The 20,483-nt window shown below is 44.6% G+C and overlaps 1 protein-coding gene across 1 annotated transcript in view; it reads left to right on the top strand.

Moving 5' to 3' along the window:
• Fli1 (Fli-1 proto-oncogene, ETS transcription factor) overlaps positions 1–16,577 on the top strand; it is a 116,774-nt gene extending 100,197 nt beyond the window's left edge. Inside the window, exons 6-9 of the mRNA XM_038322329.1 lie at positions 8,621–8,686; positions 10,766–10,825; positions 13,195–13,242; positions 14,594–16,577. Coding sequence (XP_038178257.1) covers positions 8,621–8,686; positions 10,766–10,825; positions 13,195–13,242; positions 14,594–15,123 — 704 coding nt within the window. The 3' untranslated portion in view covers positions 15,124–16,577. The remainder of the gene's footprint in view (positions 1–8,620; positions 8,687–10,765; positions 10,826–13,194; positions 13,243–14,593) is intronic.
• The last annotated feature ends 3,906 nt before the right edge of the window (positions 16,578–20,483 follow it).

Here is a 20,483-nt window from a genome sequence, read left to right as displayed (position 1 = left end):
TCACGTCTGGGGTCCCTTGAAGTCTGAAACAGGGCCTCCCATTCTGTGATAGAGCGGGACCACAGTCTACTACCCAAACTGGGATCATTTTCTCAGATATGCAGAGGTAAGATTGCATGTTCGACATGGCCTGCTCACTTACCAGGTCAGAGCAAAGCAATGTTGTTTCCTTTAGCTTGACCTGTCTTCTTTCCCCATGACAACACCAAAGATCTGTCCTTCCCTGGAAATCATGTTAGCTCTTTAGCTGTCTGTCAAAAGGCCAGTCTCCTGAAATGTTGACTAGCCATCGTAAGTCACAGATTAGAGAATGGGCCCGATGCTGAATGAGCAGAAAGCAGCTGAGTGTTTAACTACTGGGCCTTCTCACCCTTTTCCATCCCTCATCCAAACAGTGAAGAGACCCTGTGGAGTTTTTAATGTCGCTGTCCTCCAACATCAAGCAGCTCCCATGAGACATGAACTAACAAAAAGGAACTGACTGTCCTGGAAGTATTTGCTGTCCGTAGAGGACAGTCTAGGTGCTTGTCAGAGGGAGCTATGGTGCTACAGAAAGCTCACGTTAAACAGTCCAAATCTTTGCTCAAATTATATGTTTTCAGTGAGGCCCTTGTACCCAGCGCTGCCCGCCCTCCCCTGGCCTGCTTTGCTGCATCACATCCAGCACCCTCTAATCTACTGCAGAGTTTGCTATTTGTTTTGAATTAAGCTCCACAGAGCAAGGGTGCTTGCCTAGTCGATGTTGTGTTCTAGACACATAAATGTGTCTGGCAATAAAGCAGGCAATCAATAAAACTTTGTTAAGTGAATGAATATGTAGTGGGATGTGTCCATTAAATCCAGTGAGCTAGTGCAGGGGTGGAACAGGAGGGGACAAAGGTGACAAAGATCCAGTCCCTCTGCTGTAGAGATCACCTAGCTAGCGAGGTGTCTTACTGAAGAAAGACACTGGACTAGCCAGCAAGGTATCATGCTTAAGAATGACACTGGATGGTTGAGCACACAAGAAACAGTAAACACAGAACAAGTGACCAGGGAATCTTGACTTGGAGGACTTGGAAGAAAATCATGCAAAAGTCGAATGATGAGGATTCGATGCCTGCGGCAAAGGAGGGCATCTTGTGGGCAGAGTAGCCTCTCTACAGGGCCAGGGGGCTAAACATAAACAACCCTTCATTACCTAAGTGAGCTGTTATGTTTTCCTTTTTCCTATCTGGAATCCTCTTAATCCTGAGGTCCATCTGACCAAAGAAGTATGCAATTTAGTTGTGTCTACATGACCCAGTGTGGACGGGAATTTTGGCAAACACCCAATTCATCTAGTCAGTCTGAATTCCTATTCCACATGCGTCCCCGAGCTCCACTTTGAGGCCTTATCAAAATAAATAGTCCATTCCGACATCTGTGCCATTTAGACAGAAAGCCCACAGGGCCAAGAGAAAGAAGGACCCAGGCTCTGCAGACTGCCTTGAGGGATGGTGGCGAGTGCCACTTACTTTGTCAAACTTTTCGTATTTCAAAGCCAACATTTCTTTCCAGCATTTTCCTCATGTGTCTTCTTTCCCCTCTGCACATAGAATATCTTAAACACTACCTCCATTGTGCTCTCTGAAGTGGGGCTGGTCCTGAAGCTCAGGGACTGTTTGAATTCCAGGACAAGATCTTCGAGTAAAGGAAATGTGAGCCAGGATGTTTTCTCTTGCGTCTATGAGTTCCAAGCTAGAGCAAAGGCTGCCCTTTTTACCTCACTCTTCCTGCAGTCTTGGGGGATGCCAAGATCTTCTGTAGCTCTGTGGAACAAAAATGCCACAGAAGGGAAGGCTGGGTGAGCCTTAGAGAATGGATTAAATGAGGAGGGGACTCACCTTGAGTCTCAGGACCAATTAAACAGGAACCTAGACAACCTGCAGTCATGGAAGAAGCAAAAGCTGATCATGCCTAGCCTCTGCCCATCTCTGTGTTCCGAAATCATGTTTCTCAAACCAGGGTTCTGGCGGATCCATCTCTTCCTCTGAACGAAAATCACATCTTGAATCACTGTCCAAGGGCACCAGGGTAGAGCTGACCCTTTGGGACTCTTGGGCTTCTCGTCCTTCTCAAGGCCTTCCTGAATGAGCTTTGTGACCTCCTTTGACTGTAGCGATAAGGGCAAGATGGAACAAACTATGTGTCTATCATTTACATTTTTAAATTCCCATTTATGGAAAACATAGTCGATCCTCACAGCGAGTTTATAAGGCATTTGTCATCTTGCTTCGCTAACCACCACCACCAGACAGGGTTTCTCTGTAAAGACCTGGCTGTGCTGGAACTTGTTCTGTGGACCAGAGATTTCTTTGCCTCCACCTCCTGAGTACTATGAATAAAAGCGTGCACTACCACCACCAGGCTTGTTATTCTGATTTTTGGAGAAGCAGAAATTGAAGTTCAAAAAGACAGATTACCATGACCTGTTGCGGGAGCTCCTTCTGCTCCTCCAGCCAATAGCCGCTGAGATACGCGGAGCTCCCGCAACAATGACCAAAGGACTCAGATGAATAGGAACAGAGCTGAGATTATACTCCAGCTGACCCCAGAAATCACCATGAGACTCTAGAAGAAAGGGCATCCCAGGACAGAGCCCTAAACTCTGCTTAGACTGTACATATTCTGGTTTAGAGACCTTTGCCCTGGATTTAAAGTAGGATTCAGGCCATTAGGTCAGATAAGAGCAGGTCAGGACTCATGTGAACAGAGGCATCATAGAGATGGTTGAAGTTGAGATGCTGGTCCTGAGTTATAAACCAGGGATTTAGCAAGCAAAGCTGGCTTTTGCAGGAGGGGTTTAGCCCCCAAGAAGAGTCTAATTCAGAGAGTCCCAGAAAAGAGCTACCTCTACAGACATAGAAACTACTAGAAGCACAAGACCTCAGACAGAGAACCAGCTGAGAAGGTCACACAGGCACATGCCCCCAAACAAAGACCAAGCCTTACCTATTGGGCTCACTGAATACCCAGAGAGATTGGCAAGCAGGCCCAGGTTTCCCTAGCATAAACAGCACGGAGACTGCCAGCCCTGCCCAACAAAAACCAGAAATTCAATGAGAAGTTTCAAGGAAAGTGCATCTTTTTCCACCAAGTCATAGAGAGCAGGGCCCAGTGGAGTAAGGGACCAAAAGAGAGGCTTCTGTGTGCTGCTGGTGGCTGGGAATGATGTCATAACCGAGTTAAAGGGCTGTGTAGAATCTGAAGCACCTGGGCCTCCGACAGTTGACTGAAGGCATCAGAGCAGAAAACAAGCTCTTTCCAGAGATGAATGCCATATTTCCAGGACTGATTTAACACCGCTGTGTCTATGCCATGGTCACAGCCAGCAAAAGCCTTCCCCCTCCAACAGGGCTCGGGGCTCATATTACTCTACCCTGGGAGGATGTCTTGGAATCTAAGAGGCCGTTTAGTGTCGCACTCAGCCACACTGGGCATTGCATAATGGAGAAACTGTTCAGGGCGCCATAGATGGGAAGCCGAATTATCCACAATGGCTGGCAAAGACCAGAATCCCCAGCATGAGGCCCAGGTCTCTTTGCTTTGGCGAAACCTGGCCTCGGGACTGCCTGAAACCAGAAACCTTAGGCAAAGCTCACTGGTGGCTGCTCAGCAAAGAAAACACAATAGGGTTTGTCATCTCAGTGCTCCTTAAAGCCAGTGGGTGTCAGCCTTCCCTGGAGTAGAAAGGGAGTTTGTCAGAATTAGGGCATCATTTTCTGCTGATAAAGCCATCTGCCACCACAGAGAAGGCCTGAGAGTGTCACCTTGGGGGTTGGCCTGAACTGTCACATTTTTGACACCGAGTCTTTGGCCACCTCAAACTTTTCTTCTCCAAAGCCAGCTGTCAAGACACAGACTCCATGTACCACATGTGTGGCATCTGTTTGTGTGCCTTCTGCTGCTCAGAGCCACCACTGCCTGTAGGAGGAGTCTGCACTCACTGGCCCTGGCCATTCCCAGCCAGCGCCAGGCTCTAGGGCCAGGGTGTTGGTAGGAATCTGTGCAGCAGTCTTGTGCCCTGCTCCAGCCTTTCTGTGTTAGTTGCAGAGATGTCTGCCTGTGTGTCTAGCACTAGGGATGACCACACTGCGAAGTTTTCACTTGGAGGACATTTAGTAGGAGGAAACAATCACTCGTTTTAGTGATGCCATTGCCCAGTTTAACAACGGGACCAGTTCTGATAAATGCCATTTCAGGTCATATATTTATATATATATATATATATATATATATATATATATATATATATATATATATATACATATATATACATATATATATATGTATATATATATGTGTGTGTGTGTGTGTGTATGTATGTGTATATATTATATATATATATATATATACCCGCATAAACATATATACCCGCATAAACATCAGAATGTACTTCCATCGTGATGCCTTCACAAGATGATATGACCTTAAGGGACCACCATCCTATGGGCTGTCCCCTGCTGATCCAGGCGCATAAATGAGTGATACCCAGCTCCTGACCTCCCTGAAGAGGCACGCTTTCAGCTTCCACTTCAGAATAGGTGGCCCACTGCCCAGACAGTGTTGACATAGTCTATAATCCCCACACCACAGGCCTAAATTAGCTAGAGACCTAGTTCAGGAGGGTAAGAGTCTTGGATTCTTTTCGGCTAGTAGACAACAACAGGGTTGTGCGTATTTAACAAGGAGAAGACATTGTCTATCCAGTCATTCGTTCCGTCCACAACACCATGGCAAGGCTGCGGTCTCACTGTTGCCGCACGCTCCGTGAGGCCCTGAAGTGCATGTGTGGAATATGAACAACAAATACCAATTGAAGAATGATGAGGAAATAGGGAGGAAATGGGAAAGGGGGTAAAAAGAATAGAGAGAAACGGGTGGGGGTGTCCTTGACAAACTGGTCAGTACCTTTCTGCTCCAAGTGTTTTCAGATGTGTGACAATGTGGGTCTTGGGCCTGATGATACCTGTTTTTTTTTTTTTTTTCAAAAATATGAGTCATGCTGGTTTCTATGCTGTGTTGACTTGAACGTCTCACTTCTGCTCCAAGGCTCTCTGTTCTGCAAACATCCAAGGCTGATAGGCAGATGCTCTTGGCCTTGGCTTTTCCCATCTTGATACAGCACTATCAAAGCACCGGTTTTAATTCAGTCCTACATGAGGGAGATGCTTTTTGCACTCTGGCCCCTTCATGGGGCATTTACTAGACTGTGTAATGAGTGGGCACTGGCTGTGCTTTGCAGACTTAGGGGCCAGGGAAAGGATTTCCACGTCTGTAGAGAGGAATAAGAAGGCAGATAGACAGGAGGCAAGTCCATGTTTTAAACGTCTGATTCCCTTGACTGGGCCACACATTGGCTAAAGATGCTCGCAGATATCTCGGCCATTTGTTGCTCTGTGAACTTCAGAGGGAGAGCCCTGCACAGGCTGATAGTGGAGTAGCCTCGCGTCAGAACTCCTCTGTTTTCACCTAGGGGAGGGCTGAATGATCGGTTGAATTGCTAGGCTTTGACACAAGACATGCTCATGGAAGCTCACATTCCCCATCCCCGAGGTCTGCCGAATCTTAGAAAAGATGGACTGCCACGCCCTTCCTCAAGCTTCAACTTCAAAACGTTTAGTTACTAATCTGGTAAAATTCATTCCTATGTTCTGGAACTTTTGTCCACCTGCTCTGTCCTGAGAACTAGAATAAAATAATACAAGGAAAGGCAACAAGAAGTTGATGGTAAGTGCAGCCATCGCCCTGAGTGGACTGAAAAAGCAATCATCCTGAACAGTTACAGAACAGCTTTCTGAGACAAGTGCAGGTTGGAAACTTTAAGACAGATTTTAGTGGTTCTTCAGACTTCAGATGTCATACACCAGCTCCTGTAACTTAGTGGGGTCCCCTCCTTTTTACTTCTGTCCTAGATGATAGTTTTATGTCAACTTGGCATAAGTTGGAGTCACCTGAAAGGAGGAAACCTCAGTTGAGAAAATGCCTCCTTAAGATCCAGTTGTAAGGTATTTTATCAATTAGTGATCAATGGGGAGGGTCCTGCACACTGTCAGTGGTGCCACCACTGGACTGGCGGTCCTGGGTTCTTTAAGAAAGCAGGCAGGGCAAGTCATGTTCAGCAAAGCCAGTAAGCAGCACTTCTTCGCGGCCTCTGCATCAGCTCCTGCCTCCAGGTTCCTGCCCTGCTGGAGCATCTGTCTTAAAGTCCCTCAGCGATTGACTATGACCTGGAAGTGTAAGCTGAAATAAACCCCTTCCTCCCCAGCTTGTTTGGTTATTGCGTTTCATTGCAACAACAGCAACCCTATAAAAGACACTTACATTCTTCACTTTCAGTTCCACTTTCTGTTCTGTCCCTCTAGCCCAGCCTCCACCCCTTAGGTCCTCTGTGCATTCCACACAATGTTTACAGTCTACTTTCTCGGAGTCACCATACACTGGGAACCTCCCTGGATCCTATTGTTTGAATCATGAAGGCCACGGAGATGATGCTGGCTTAGCTCCTACAGTGATCACTCAACCCTCTTTTCCTGGTCCTTTTCTTCTCTCCCGCCACATCCCAATATGCCATCCACACACATAGCCGCACACCACCCACCTCTGTCCCTGGCTGTGTGTCCTCACTCCCCACTTCCAGACAGGTCTCCTTCAAGTCCCAGGGGCTCCCAATGCTACTTACCTTTTCCTCCTTAGTCTCCAGGAAGCCATTGACATCTCAACCATGTCTTTGGCACACGATAACAACCCCTGACTATTTTAGGGACTGTGTCACGTCTACATGGAAGGACCGTATTTTATAAGGCTGGCTTTCCCTAGCACTTCATGTACACGACACAGTACAGAAAGTTGGTCCCAAATCAGTGACAGGAGGTGAAGCCAGCAACCTGTTCCTGACCAAAGAAACACTTAGCTGACTCTCTGGTCGCCTGTGGCTCATCTTAAAGCTACAGACAGTCCTTGGGACTCCACAGACCCCCCTCAGAGAGTGTTCATAAAGTCATCAACCTCATTCCAAGCTCAGAACCACTACTTGTTGGCTTACCATGTGATTGTTTTGAAGCAAGAAGAACTTGTTTTCAGAAAATAAAGAAAAAAGTAGGTCAAGAATAAAAACCTACAACTTGAAGGAGTTGAGTTGTGTCTCCTTGTTCTGGTCCCCGCCGCCCTCTCCAGCCGCACCCCCCTCGTGTTCTGTTTTGCTTTTTGTGCCAATTGCTAAAGACTATAATTTAAAAAACTGAACTGACTTTTCCAGAGCCATGAGGAATGTGCATGTGCACATGGATTTTTCCACAAGGACACTTCCTGTATTTTGGTTCCTCTTAGCCAGTAGTAGTGAAGCCAGGCAATCAGATGTATCTACCCATCCATCCATCCATCCATCCATCCATCCATCCATCCATCCATTCATCCATCCTTCCATTAATCCTCCCAGCCCTTATTCTAATTTGTCTGAGAGGCTCAGAACAGGCCAAAGGGGATTGTTTGTGCTGTGCCATCAGACAGTTGTTTGAGGAAGTTTGTGTTCTATTTATTCCGATGGATTTTATGGTTCCTTTGTTGTTCAGGGAAAGCCTTTCAGAGTCATTATTCGGTATCCTTTACCCTTCTACTGGGCCTGTGCCATGTCTCAAGGGTACTAACACAATGAGAAAGGAAATGAGGGCTGTTTCTAGGCAGTTACTTAAGCAATTTCCGGACATGGTTGTGGAGCCAGAAAAGGTGAGTATCACAAAGTTCAGGGTCTGTATAGTACCAGCCTGTACTACCTAGAACATCTCTGACGGCTCATTCCCTGCCCAGCCCTGGTACTAGCCTCTCCTAGCTGGGACATCTCTTCTTCTCATTCCCTACTCAGCCCTAGTTCTAGCTATCCCTCTGACCTTTCCTTTTTCTGTGTGGCTGTCAGACCAGGACCTTTTCCTGACTACAGAGATGTCTGAGAAGCTGTGGACAGTGTGGGCACACCTCTGGGTCATCCCATAGAACTGGTGTCGTGAGTTGATGCTGGAGCTGGCCTTCCAGGAACGTCATGGCCTGGACCTTGAGATGCTCTGCCCTGGGAACCTTTTATCTGGACACTACTCCTCAGCTCTTCAGGGCTGCCCAAGATCCTTACTAGTCATCTTTGAATGAGTTTTTCCCTTATTTCATGGTAATTTATATTTTTAGGAAATCTTATAAGGTAGCTGGCAGATATTCTCACTTGCTTTTGAGCATATGCCCATCAGGCAGATAATTCATATAAAAATTTCTTTTCATAAAAACAAAGATCAGGGAAGTCTGTGATCCATCCCACCTCTCACAAAGACTAGCAACAGGGACAGAATTTGAGCCAATCCTCCAACTTCAAGTTCGGGATCCTTCCTACTGCTTTAGCTCCCAGATAAGACAAATCTCAAAATTAGAGCTAATGTGTTTTCTCTCAGCCAACCCCCAGTCCTCAGGGAAGAGCATCCTTCAGGGATTTGGTGGTGCTTAGCAAGCGATTGCTGAAATAAATTTAGTCTCTTCCTATCACCAAGAGAGCATCTTCATAATGCCTTCCCACCAAACAGGCAAAGCTAATGCACCCCTATTTGTTATTTCTCAACAGACCCTTCTTATGACTCAGTCAGGAGAGGAGGATGGAGCAATACGATGAACTCTGGCATCAACAAAAGTAAGTAAATAGCGAACCATTCTATGGGAGAGAAATATTTCCTGGGAGCCGGAAGTTGAGGGGCGGGAATAGGGTTGTGAGACACACACTGGGAACAAGCATTCGTCTCCCTGCTGTCCAATTAGCTATCAGTCTGACTCTGCGAGGGCTGTTCAGACTTTTGAAGTTTGTTTTGGTGCTCTTGGTTTTAGAGCTTAGAAAGGTTGAAGGTTTCTTGGGACAAGTTGATTCATAAAAGAAGAGTGACTGGTCTGGATTGTGTTATTTCAGACAGGACAATGAATCTCTAGGACTTGGATTCTCCACTTGACAAGGCTTAGTCATGCCAACGTTCCTATCCCCAGCTAAAGAGACTGGCACAAAGGATAAAACATGAGAAGATGCTATGTGTCAAAAACGTTACTTTATCCAACAATGATGAGGTGAAGGCTTGTTGAAGCCCACCCAGTATCTCCCATTAAGGAGTAATGAAGGAGGATGATTCAGTCCTCAACCAATGTGTCTTTATTATTGTTCCCAAGAAGTAAATCTGCTGGGAAATAAAAGGAGGCAAAGGAAACTACTTTAAGAATAAGACTGTGATTGTACAAGCACTAACCAGTATCGATCTCGGTGACGAGTATGTGTGAGTGTTCATTCTGCATACAGCATGTGACCCTGGAAGACACACAAAGATGAGCCAGGCATGGACCAGATATTTAGGCAGGGGAGAGAAATCACACACATCTGGGTGGTGGGAAGGAATGCCCGTGCATCTGCTGCCATTTCAGTTAGCTCTACAAGGACAGGACAGGTTTCTGTCTAGGGAACAAGAGAAGACAGGTTAGCCTGGATGGGTGGAGGTCGGAGAAGACCATGGTGACATGTCTGGCAATGAGAACCCCAGATCCTGGAGTTTAGGGTGTGTGGTGGGCAAAAGATGAGCAAGGGTTAGTGAATGATACTGGGAGAGTAGACCTACATCCTTGGTGGTAAGAAATCACCGAAGTGCTGAGCAGCACGATGGGTCAGCGGGAAGAGAGACGTGAGGGTGCCAGTCACACTGAGCCATAGAGCACACAAAAAGCAGCACCCAGTCAAGATGGAGACGACAGGGAGGAATGGAGAGGGCATGCGTGAGACACTATGGAGGAACCCCTCACAAAACACAGAATCACAGGAAGCAGGTGATCTTGGCTCAATTGTCACTTCCTCAGGAGAGCTGTCTGCAAAGACCCTAGTTTTAACTGATCTATTTGTGTAGGGGAGACATGCGTGCATTTTGGGGGACATGTGTGAGCATGTACCCATGCATACACATGGAGACCACAGGAAGACATTGGTCTGTCACGCTGTCTTGTCCCTTGAGACAAGGTCTCTCATTAAACCCGGAACTCACCAGTTCTTGGCGAGGTTGACTGCTAGCTTCAGCGATCTTCTTGTCTCTGCCAGCCAAGCCCTTCCTGAGTTCCACGCTCCAGATGCATGCAGCCACACCACACTGTACGTGGATGCTCAGGGTCTGGACTCATGCCCTCATGCTTTTGCAGCAAGCACTCTTCCCCACACCCCCCCCAGTCAAGGTCCCACTTTTCAAATGGATTTTACAACCCTGAATCAGCAGGCGTTGTTCCGTGTTGGATCTTCTGTTAAAATATAAATTTGCTGGTGCATGCCTTTAATCCCAGCACTCGGGAGGCAGAGGCAGGTGGATCTCTGTGAGTTCGAGGCCAGCCTGGTCTACAAGAGCTAGTTCCAGGACAGGTTCAAAAGCTACAGAGAAATCCTATCTCAAAAAAAAACATATATACATATATATATATATATATATGTGTGTGTGTGTGTGTGTGTGTGTGTGTGTGTGTGTGTATGTGTGTGTATACACACACACACATATATATATATATGTTTGCTGCTAAATCTCCTGCTAATGCCAGCATAGCAATGTGAGAAGCATTCATAATAAAATGAATATGTGAGTCAATGAGAGAGTGGGTGGATGGCAGTACATGTGCCCTCCTTCTGGGGGATATGAAGGAAGGATATTTTCCCACTCCATGAAGAAGAATCCACTTACCACCTTTGCTTTCTTTTCCATAGGTCCTCCCCTTGGAGGAGCACAGACCATGGGCAAGAACACTGAACAGCGGCCCCAGCCAGGTACCTGAATCAGAGGTGTAGCCTCTCCTTTGTGTGTTATACGGTTGTGGATTCCACAGTCAGTGGAGGAATAAGATGGTACACAGCTGGCCCTCCACATCTGTGTGCTTCATCTGGGAATCTGTAGACAGAAGTTTTTCTGTCCCAACTACCTGCTCCCCATCCCAAAAACTGTTTCCAAATTACCACACAGAGTCTTAGTATTATTTATAAATGCTTGGCCAATAGTGCAGGCTTATTACTAACCAGCTCTTACAACTTAAATTAACCCATTTCTATTAATCTATGCATTGCCATGTGACTTCTGGCTTTACTTATCCTTTGGCATGTCTTGCTTCCTGGGTGGCTGATTGGCATTCTGACTCTGCCCTCCTTCTTCCCATCATTCTCAGTTTGACTTTCCTGCCTAACTTCCTGCCTAGCTATGAGCTGTCAGCTTGTTATTGACCAATGAGAGTAATACATATTCATAGTGTAGAAAAGGATTATTCCACAGCAAGGCACTAACCGCCCACAGCAGGATAGCACTCAGGAAACCATCTGTATCTGTACTCAGTGGATATAAACTTGTGCATCTGTACTGAGTGGATACAGTCTGGTTTTCTCTCACTATCCCTTCAACAATACAGTACAGCTATTTGCATAGCACTTGTATCCTATCGGTAATCTAGGGATAATTTAAAGGACATGGATGGACATGCATAGATCATATCCAAATACCGCATTGTCTGTAAAGAACTTGAGCAGCCACAGATTTTAATAGCCTTGATAGGTCTTAGCATCTACTCCTTATGTATACCAAGGACAACTCTACTTCACACATTGTCTCTTCTAAGAGAGTATCTGTGAATTAAGTAGCAAGTACCAGACCCAGGAAACCATCTGTTAAATATCAGACAGAAAAGGGACTTCAAGCTGAAATGGCCCAATGCCTTATTTCGTAGAAGAAATCTAGTGAGTGTAAGGAATTATTATAAAACAAACAGGGCTGAAGCCAGAGTCCCCACTTCTTTTCCAAGCCTTTTACACTGCACTAAGCCATACTTAGCTGCATACTTTGCAGATACCCTTACCTAGTGATGAATCTTCTTAACAGATAAGAGGGAAAAACTTTGAAGCCATGAACCTAGAGACACTTAACACTGAAATGACATACAGACTGCAATCACTAATACCCTCTACGGCATGATCTAATAGGACATGCATCCCCACCCCCACCTCGGCCCTTGCTCATACTTGCACACTTGCAGCAAAGAGGAAGCTGACAACCCTACCTTGGCTCAATTCTCTTCTGAGGAAGCATCCTCTGTTTAGCTTCCCCTCTGGCCACTTTGTCTTCTGGAGAAAGGTCCCACACGAAGGCCCTTCACGGATCTGAAGACAGTCATTGCTCTCAGCTCCATTGTCTTTTACATGTGATATCAGCTGAATTAAGAATTAAACAAGTCGTTTGCTTTGGGATGGGCAAACATTCCACCCAAAACACAGAAAATGAATAAAAGGTGAAATTCAAGCAAAAACCAAGTCAGGTAGAGCAATTTTTTAAAAGTTCTGGTTGGAAGAAAACCAATATCATCTGCCCAAACTATGTCAGTGTCATTTAAATAAATATTAAAAGCTAATAAAAAAGAAGGTGGGCTAAAATGTTTTAAGAAATGTACCAGTTAATTCAAGATTTTAAGAAGAAGTTACATTAATCTGTTAATAACTACAATTATAATTGGGAAAAAACAGTGTTTTTAACAAGCAGCCATTTTATAGCTGAAATACAAACTGTGGTTAGTGTTGCTATTTCCAAGCTTAAAATCAGAGTGTTCTGCTAGAAGGGAACTGAGGCCCGGTACCCGAAACACCCTTCTCAGCTGAGAAAACTGATACCCAGAGTTTACCCAAAACATGCTTTAGTTCATGACATAGCTGGGACGAGAATCCAGGCTGCCTGGTGGGTTGTATGATCCATCAGAAACCTCAGCCATGTGTAAGGTCTTCAGCACTGGAAAGGGACTAACATCTAGTAATCACCATGGGGCCTCCTTGAAGCCCGTTTAACAAGCAATCCTCAAGTTTATTCCCTGTGTGACTGATTATTAGCCACCTTCTCTGCAAATGTGTGGGTGATTTTGTTTGGGGTAAGGACAGCATAATCTAAAAGTTTAGAAACTAAGCATGAAGAAATGATGCTGTTGCTGTTCCATGTTGATTGGGCCATAACTGTGACCAAGGTCTTTGATCAAGTTTTCCTATGAAATCAAAATCAAGTTTATTTATGAGACAAAAGGGAGAACCATTGAGGGGTCTTCATCTTGCTGCTGCTGTCCATTTGTCTGACGATGACTGAAGCAAACCTCTTTTGTTATTGTTTTCTTTAGATCCTTACCAGATCCTGGGTCCAACCAGCAGCCGCCTAGCCAACCCTGGTGAGTAACCTTGTCCTGCCAGCTTTCCTTTCCAGAATGTTCACTGCATCTGGAAGGTCACAGAAACCTTAGTCCCGAGTCCAGCCCTGTGTGGGGAGCTGTATGTGCTTCCTTAGTCAAACGTTCAGTTGTGCACAGACAACAGGGCCTGTTAGCGGGCAGCAGTGCCCACTGGCTGAAGGCACTTCTGTAGAACAAATGTGTGCCCTGCATCTTTGTACAGAGGTTTGTGCTCGCGGTAAAGACCCAAGCAGAAGCTGTAATGAGGAAAGATGCTCTCAGTTACTCCTCATACAAGGCTCGTGAATAAATGTCTCCAGGTGCTTTGGTTTTGATTTGAGTATTGTAGTTATCCAACCTTTTCAAACGAAGTGTGTCCCTAAAGAGTTGCACATCAAGTCAACTCGACAATGTGTTAAGGATTTACCATTAAAACCCACTCTCAAATGTGTTCTCCTAAGCCCAAACCGTGGAGACTGGGAACTAAAGGCAACACAGCCAGGCCTACATGCCTGCTCCATCTGGAACACCACAGGAAACACAAGCTGTCTGGGCCTCCTCCCTGCTCTTTAGCATGGGCCCTTTCTTGCCCAGAAGATAAAGAGGCCACCCAGCATCCCCTCCTGCTATTTTTACCTCTGCCCACATTCTTCTGTGCAGAAATTAAAAGCTATACACTAGAACTCTGCTGGAAAAAAAGCCCAGCTTAGTGTACCCCACGTCCACGATGTTTCTTCTCCCTGTGACTCCTCACAGCAACAGCCAAGAGGTTCTGGGATGCTTGACACTCTTTAGGGCCAAAAGTAACCAAAGGGACTTTAGTCCTAAGTAGAGATTAGATAGTGACTTGGGCCTAAGGAGAAGAAGAGAGTCAAAAATCTTAGCAAAAGGATGTGGGGAGTTGGCTTCGCTGAACATAACAGCTTACTGGGACAAAGCCAGCACTTCCTTACCAACCTTTGGGACGGTCTGTCTTAAGATCTAACCTTGTGTAATATGCTAATCTCAGTGGCAAGCAGTAGAGTTAGCCGTTCTTATTGTATCTTTCAAACTAGCTGGATGAGAGGATTTTTAATGATGCTCTAACATTTGAAGCGATGGGCATGCTAATTACCCCACTTTGAACATCAATCAATCACTGTGCACACTTGCCAAAATAGCACCCTGTGCCCTGTGAATATGTGCAATTCTTACGGGCCTACCTCTATTTTCTAAAGGAAAGGGTAAGAGAAGGTTGTCTCCATGATTCCGACCCAAGAGGAAATCAAGGGTTTCTTAGGAAGGACCCAAATTGCCATGTTTTAAGAATCAGCATTGAGACCATTTTCTCCTGTTTCCTCGCCGCCTGCAGGAAGTGGGCAGATCCAGCTGTGGCAGTTCCTCCTGGAGCTACTGTCCGACAGCGCCAATGCCAGCTGTATCACCTGGGAGGGAACCAATGGGGAGTTCAAAATGACGGACCCCGATGAGGTGGCCAGGCGCTGGGGAGAGCGGAAGAGCAAGCCCAACATGAATTACGACAAGCTGAGCCGGGCCCTCCGATATTACTACGATAAAAACATTATGACCAAAGTGCATGGCAAAAGGTATGCCTACAAATTTGACTTCCACGGCATTGCCCAGGCCCTGCAGCCGCACCCCACTGAGTCTTCCATGTATAAGTACCCTTCTGACATCTCCTACATGCCTTCCTACCATGCCCATCAACAGAAGGTGAACTTTGTCTCTCCCCACCCGTCCTCCATGCCTGTCACTTCCTCCAGCTTCTTCGGAGCTGCGTCACAATACTGGACCTCCCCCACTGCTGGGATCTACCCCAACCCCAGTGTCCCCCGCCATCCTAACACCCATGTGCCTTCACACCTAGGCAGCTACTACTAGAACTTAACATCGGTGGCCTTCTGGCTGAAGTTCCAGCTCTCTCTTTTCCTGGATACTCTGGACTCTAATGGGCATAAGTGGCCTTGAAGAGACAAGAAAACTGGACGTTCTTTCTTTTGGATGAAACTTTTGCATTTGTTCTTTTAAAAATGATTATTTTTATGTCAAAAACTTTTGCTTCCTCTACCTGAAAAAAACAACAAAACAACAAACAAAAACCAAATCATTCCATGGGCCAGTACCCCAGTTTGGATTCTCAACCTCCTATCATGCAATGAGTCAAATATTTAGGTTAATGGAATGGTTATACCATGGTTCTGAGAAAGAAGTGTAAATTTTCTTTATAAGTTTTATGGCCAAAGCAGTTTCTTCTCAACCACACGGGTCTCATCATGGTAGGATTCCTTAGGAAAATGAATCACGGACTTAACCAGTAATGTTTGAGACTTAGTGAAAATCAAGGCAGGATGTTTATAATCTTATCTTAGGAGGACTTAATTCAGCAGATGGCAACTGGAACACTGGCTGTGAGGCCAGGGAAGTTTTCACCCAACTGGAATTTAAAAGAAAGTTTTGTGTGTATGTGTGTATTTAAGAAGCCATGGGTATTACAAAATCCCTCTCATTGGACAATATGTACTTGGCTGACCATTCTCTCCAGACATAGTCAGAATGTGAGCTAAGGTATAATACAAGCACGGACACTCCTGAAGGACAGAGGTTTAAATAACTATTTTTTTTAATGACAGTGGGTCCCAGAACTTTGAGAAGTCATAGGGATTTCTAAACTCAGACAGATTCGCAAACGCTGTGCGTTTGTCAGACCACCCGATCACGGTCAACCAATCAGAAGGCAACTTACTGTATAAATTATGCAGAGTTATTTTCCTATATCTCACAGTATTAAAAAATGAATAATTAAAAATTAAAAAGAGTGAATAAACGAGTTGACCTCGGTCACAAATGCAGTTTTACTATCAAATCAATCATTGTTATTTTTTTAAATATAATTTGTACATCTTTTGTCAATCTGTACATTTGGGCTATTTGTACGTTTTTATAGCTGGTTTTTTTTTAAATAAGCATAATGTGACTATTGATGAAAAGATACAGGGCGTTTAAAGTCACTGTGTTCTCAGTAAGAAAAGCCGTGGTACAGTTAGTTAACAGGAATGCCAAAACAAAAGGAAAGATGCGTTTAGATCTGCAGAGCTTCGGAAATGTCTGTAAATAACAGGGCTGCAATAACCTGAGAAGAACAGACTCTGCCTCGTGGACACGAGGGCTTCTCCCGCTCCATATATGCAATATATTTTTAGACTGAAAAATATATATATATAATTTTGCAAGTAATCGTGACTTTTTAAACTTAAGTGTTAAGCTGACAACTGTCCAACGAAGATTGTTGTAAAATAATTTGACTTAAATAAATTGTGCCTTCTCTCAGAACTGAAGACACTGTGTTCTTATTTACTGCCAGATCAAGAGCTATCCCAAAGCTAAATTGTCTTTATTAATGTTGGGGCATGTGTGTGTGTGTGTGTGTGTGTGTGTGTGTGTGTGTACACGCATGTGTTCATGTATGCATGCCATCACGCAAGTATAGAGGTCAGAGGCCGACTTTTATGAGTGGGTTCTCTCCTTTCACTTTATTTTTTGAGGCAGAATCTCTCTGTATTTCTACCACCCTGTGGACATCAGGCTAGCTGGTCCACAAACTTCCCCGCATCTCTCCTGCTTTGTCTCTCATTATAGGTGCCTACCTCTGTGTGTGGCTTCCTCTCATGGGTCCTAGGAATCAAAGTCAGGCCATCGGGCTCGTGCATCCCACTTTGATCCTCTGAGATCTCTCACGGGACCCACGGGAAAACTGCCTACTCGTTTCTGCACTAAATGCACACTCTGCAGTACAATGTCAGGGAGGTTTCAAGGTGTTGGTCATGATGTTTTCAGCATTGTCTAAGCCAGCTGGGAGAGACAAAGCCATGGGTAAACTGTATCCAGGGAGTTACAGAAGCAGCCCTCTTCAGGACCTTGTCTGGAGTAATTGACACTCTTCTCCCCAAAAAGGTGACCTGATACTACAATGGAAAACAAGAATCTAGCTTCATTTTAAGTCCCACAGTATGGCTTTATATGCTTTTCCAGCTCTGTTTTCTGCCCAATAGAGAAGCTTGCTTCAAATGGCTTCCCTGTAAGGGAGATTGTTCCTCTGCTTTATAACAAAGATGAGTAAGACTAGAAAAAGCCCTTGTTGTTGCAAGGACTGTTACAGAATTAGTAAGTCTAGAACCCCCATCAAGGAGTCTTTTCACCAATGGTCTGCGCTGAGCTGAACAGAGTAACTTCCGGACCAGGTAGGTCTACCTGAAGGAATTGAAATGAGGTCTGAACACTGATTTCCAACTCTTTAAACTTGCACCCTACATTTTAAAATACATTGAGCATATATTCTCAATATATGTGTGTGTTCATACACACACACACACACTGATTTTCATGTTGCTCAGGCAAGCTGCTACACCATAGATACACTCTTGTGGATTCCTCCAGCCATAACTGAAAATATTCAGAAGCTGTTTGAAATTGTGGGGTGGAGTGACAACCAGAGGTTAAGAACAATTGCTGTTCTTGCAAAGAAACCAGATTGGGTGCCCAGCACCCATTTGGAAGACTCACAACTTCCTATAATTCTTAACTGCTCAGCACTCATTTTGGGAAGCTCACGACTGCCTTTAATTCCAGCTCCCAAAGATCTGATGTTCTTTTCTGTCCTCCTCAGACACCTGCACACACAGAACATACACTTACACAGATACACACATACCCATACACATAAATAAAAATAAATAATTACAACTTTCCTGAATGTATACAGACTCTTTTTATTGACATTTTTACCTAATTATGTATTATAGCAACTAACTGCATAGTGTTTGCCTTTGCATTTGATATTGTATACTATCTGGATAGTATCTAGAGGATATTAGGAGGATATGCAGGTAAATACTGTGTCCTTTAAGTAAGGGATTTGGACAACTATGGGTTTTTGCATCTTCAAGTGGTCCTGTAATCTGTCTCCCATCCTAACCTGGGAAAAAAATAAGGTTAATTATTTATTATGAAGAAACGAACAAAATTTTAGAAGGTGATATAAAAATACCTTAAGTTGATGCTCTGTTTTCTTCCTTTTTGTATTTTGCATCTCCCCTGCTATCAACATTCAAAACAGAAGCAGTGACCATTAGTGAAATAAGTACATACATCTATATACATATATGGATTTCCTAGTGCCTTCTAACAGAGAAAAAAATGAAGACTTGGAATTAACGGCCCAGGCATAAAAAGAGAAATGAGGAAAGCTAGGTGTGTTTATAAGTAGTAGACTAGAAAATTCTCACATCAGTTTACAAATATACAAAGTACTATTAGAAAAAACAAGGAGGCACATACGCGTGCCCGACTGCTGTAAGAACAGGGTGTTCACACTGCTAGTTCACCCCTTTGAAGAAATTGTCTTATGTGTCTGTGTGTATATACATGTATGTATGTATAGGTATCACATATGCGCTGGTCCCCAGAGATGACAGAAGAGAGTCTGAGACACCCTGACACTGGAGTTACAGGCAACGATGAGCTGGTTGCCATGTGAGCTACCTGACAGGGTTGCTGGCAAGCTTCACCTGTGTTTTCTGAGAGAACAAGTGGTTTTAACTCAGGAGCCACGTCTCCAGCCCCTCCTTAGCCCTCTAAAGAGATTTTCTTCCTATACAAAGCTGCAACACTGAGTATCTCACACAATGATCCATTCCACATTCCAGAAGCTGGTCCGGAGCTCTTTTGTTACACAAGCATTCACTGGAGGAGGACTGGCATTTAGTTCCTGCAGTGCCCAGGTTTAAAGTTCTCTGCTGACTCACAAACATTCAGCTAAATTGAGGCCCCCAACAAACAGGTAATTTCGTCATCCTGGCTCCTAAGCCAGTGTTTCCCCTACTCCACCGTTCTGTGTTTGTGCCCTGAACCACTGTAACATCTGTAACATTGTAACTTCTGATAAACAATGCCAGCAAAAGCAGGAGGGCAGCAACCTCGTGAGGATTGCTATGGAAGGATCCTCCTCACCCCCCACTTCTGTTATGGACCTGACCACAGCCCTTCAGAGCAGGTAGGTGTCTTAGTCCATTTGAAAAGCTATGACAAATGATTGTAGGCTGGGTGACTTAGAAACAACAGAAACGCAGTATTCAGAGTTCTAGAGGCCAGAAGACCAATATCTAAGTGCCATAGATTTGGTGTTTGGGAGAACTCATTGTTCATTCCTGATTCACAGGAGCACCTGTTCACTGTCCTCTCACATAGGTCCAGGGACCAAGCAGCTCTCTGGAGTCTTTTTATGTGGGGTATTATTCTTATTCATGACAGTTCCTCTTTATAACTTAGTCACCTCCCAAAAAGCCACCTCCACATAGCCACACATTAGGGATTGGGTGTCAACATACAAATCATAGGGGGGAAGGGGGACATAAATTTTCAATGTATAGAAGAAGTTTTATTTTTAGTCCCAAAATGCTGTTGACACCCAGAGGAAGTTGTATTTCCAATGTCTGTCACTTTGAAACATTTTTAGTGTTCAAAAACCGCTAGAAGTTTAAGAACATTTTTAAATGATCATTGCTGTCTCTAACCTATGTCTGCATGCAGTTAGGGAACAAGTATAACACTTCTATTTAGTCCACGGGTGATACATAAAGTGTCATTCTGCAGACAGAATGTCTGAGACCAAGTGAGAGAGAAGGATCCCGAATGCTAAGGAAGAAAAGGAACACCCATTCAGCCCAAACAGTCACTGCCAGGACCAGGTTTCATTTGTGACAATTTCAAAGACCAGTGCCATCAAAAATACTTTGTAAAAAGTGCGTCAGAACCCAACACATCCAGACATCTTCCGTGTCACTGTCCCCTAAACAACAGGCTGCAATGACTGCTTCCACCGTCGGTGCATGGCGATAAACAGTAAGAGTAGTCTAGAGGTGATTTAAACATATACGAAGATATGCTTAAATTATAAACAAACACCATGTATAGATGGGACTTAAGAATCCAGGGGTTTGGGTATATCTGGGACTTTCTGAAACCATTACCCCTCAATTTCCAAGGTACAACTGTTTTGTTTTGTTTTAAAGAGTTTTAGATTTATTTATCCTATTGTATTTTATGTATGTGGGTGTTTTACCTGCATGTGTGTATGTGTACCATGTGAGTGCCCTATGCCCATGGAGTCTAGAAGAGGGACTTTAGATCCCCGTTAGTGGGCTTAGAGCTGGTTAGGAATCACAATACAGGTGCGGGGAACTGAA

The sequence above is a fragment of the Arvicola amphibius genome, chromosome 3 (assembly GCF_903992535.2).
Source record: "Arvicola amphibius chromosome 3, mArvAmp1.2, whole genome shotgun sequence".
NCBI lineage: Eukaryota > Metazoa > Chordata > Mammalia > Rodentia > Cricetidae > Arvicola > Arvicola amphibius.
The sequence above is the reverse complement of the archived record's forward strand: the minus strand, read 5'-3'. Positions and strand labels throughout refer to the sequence as shown.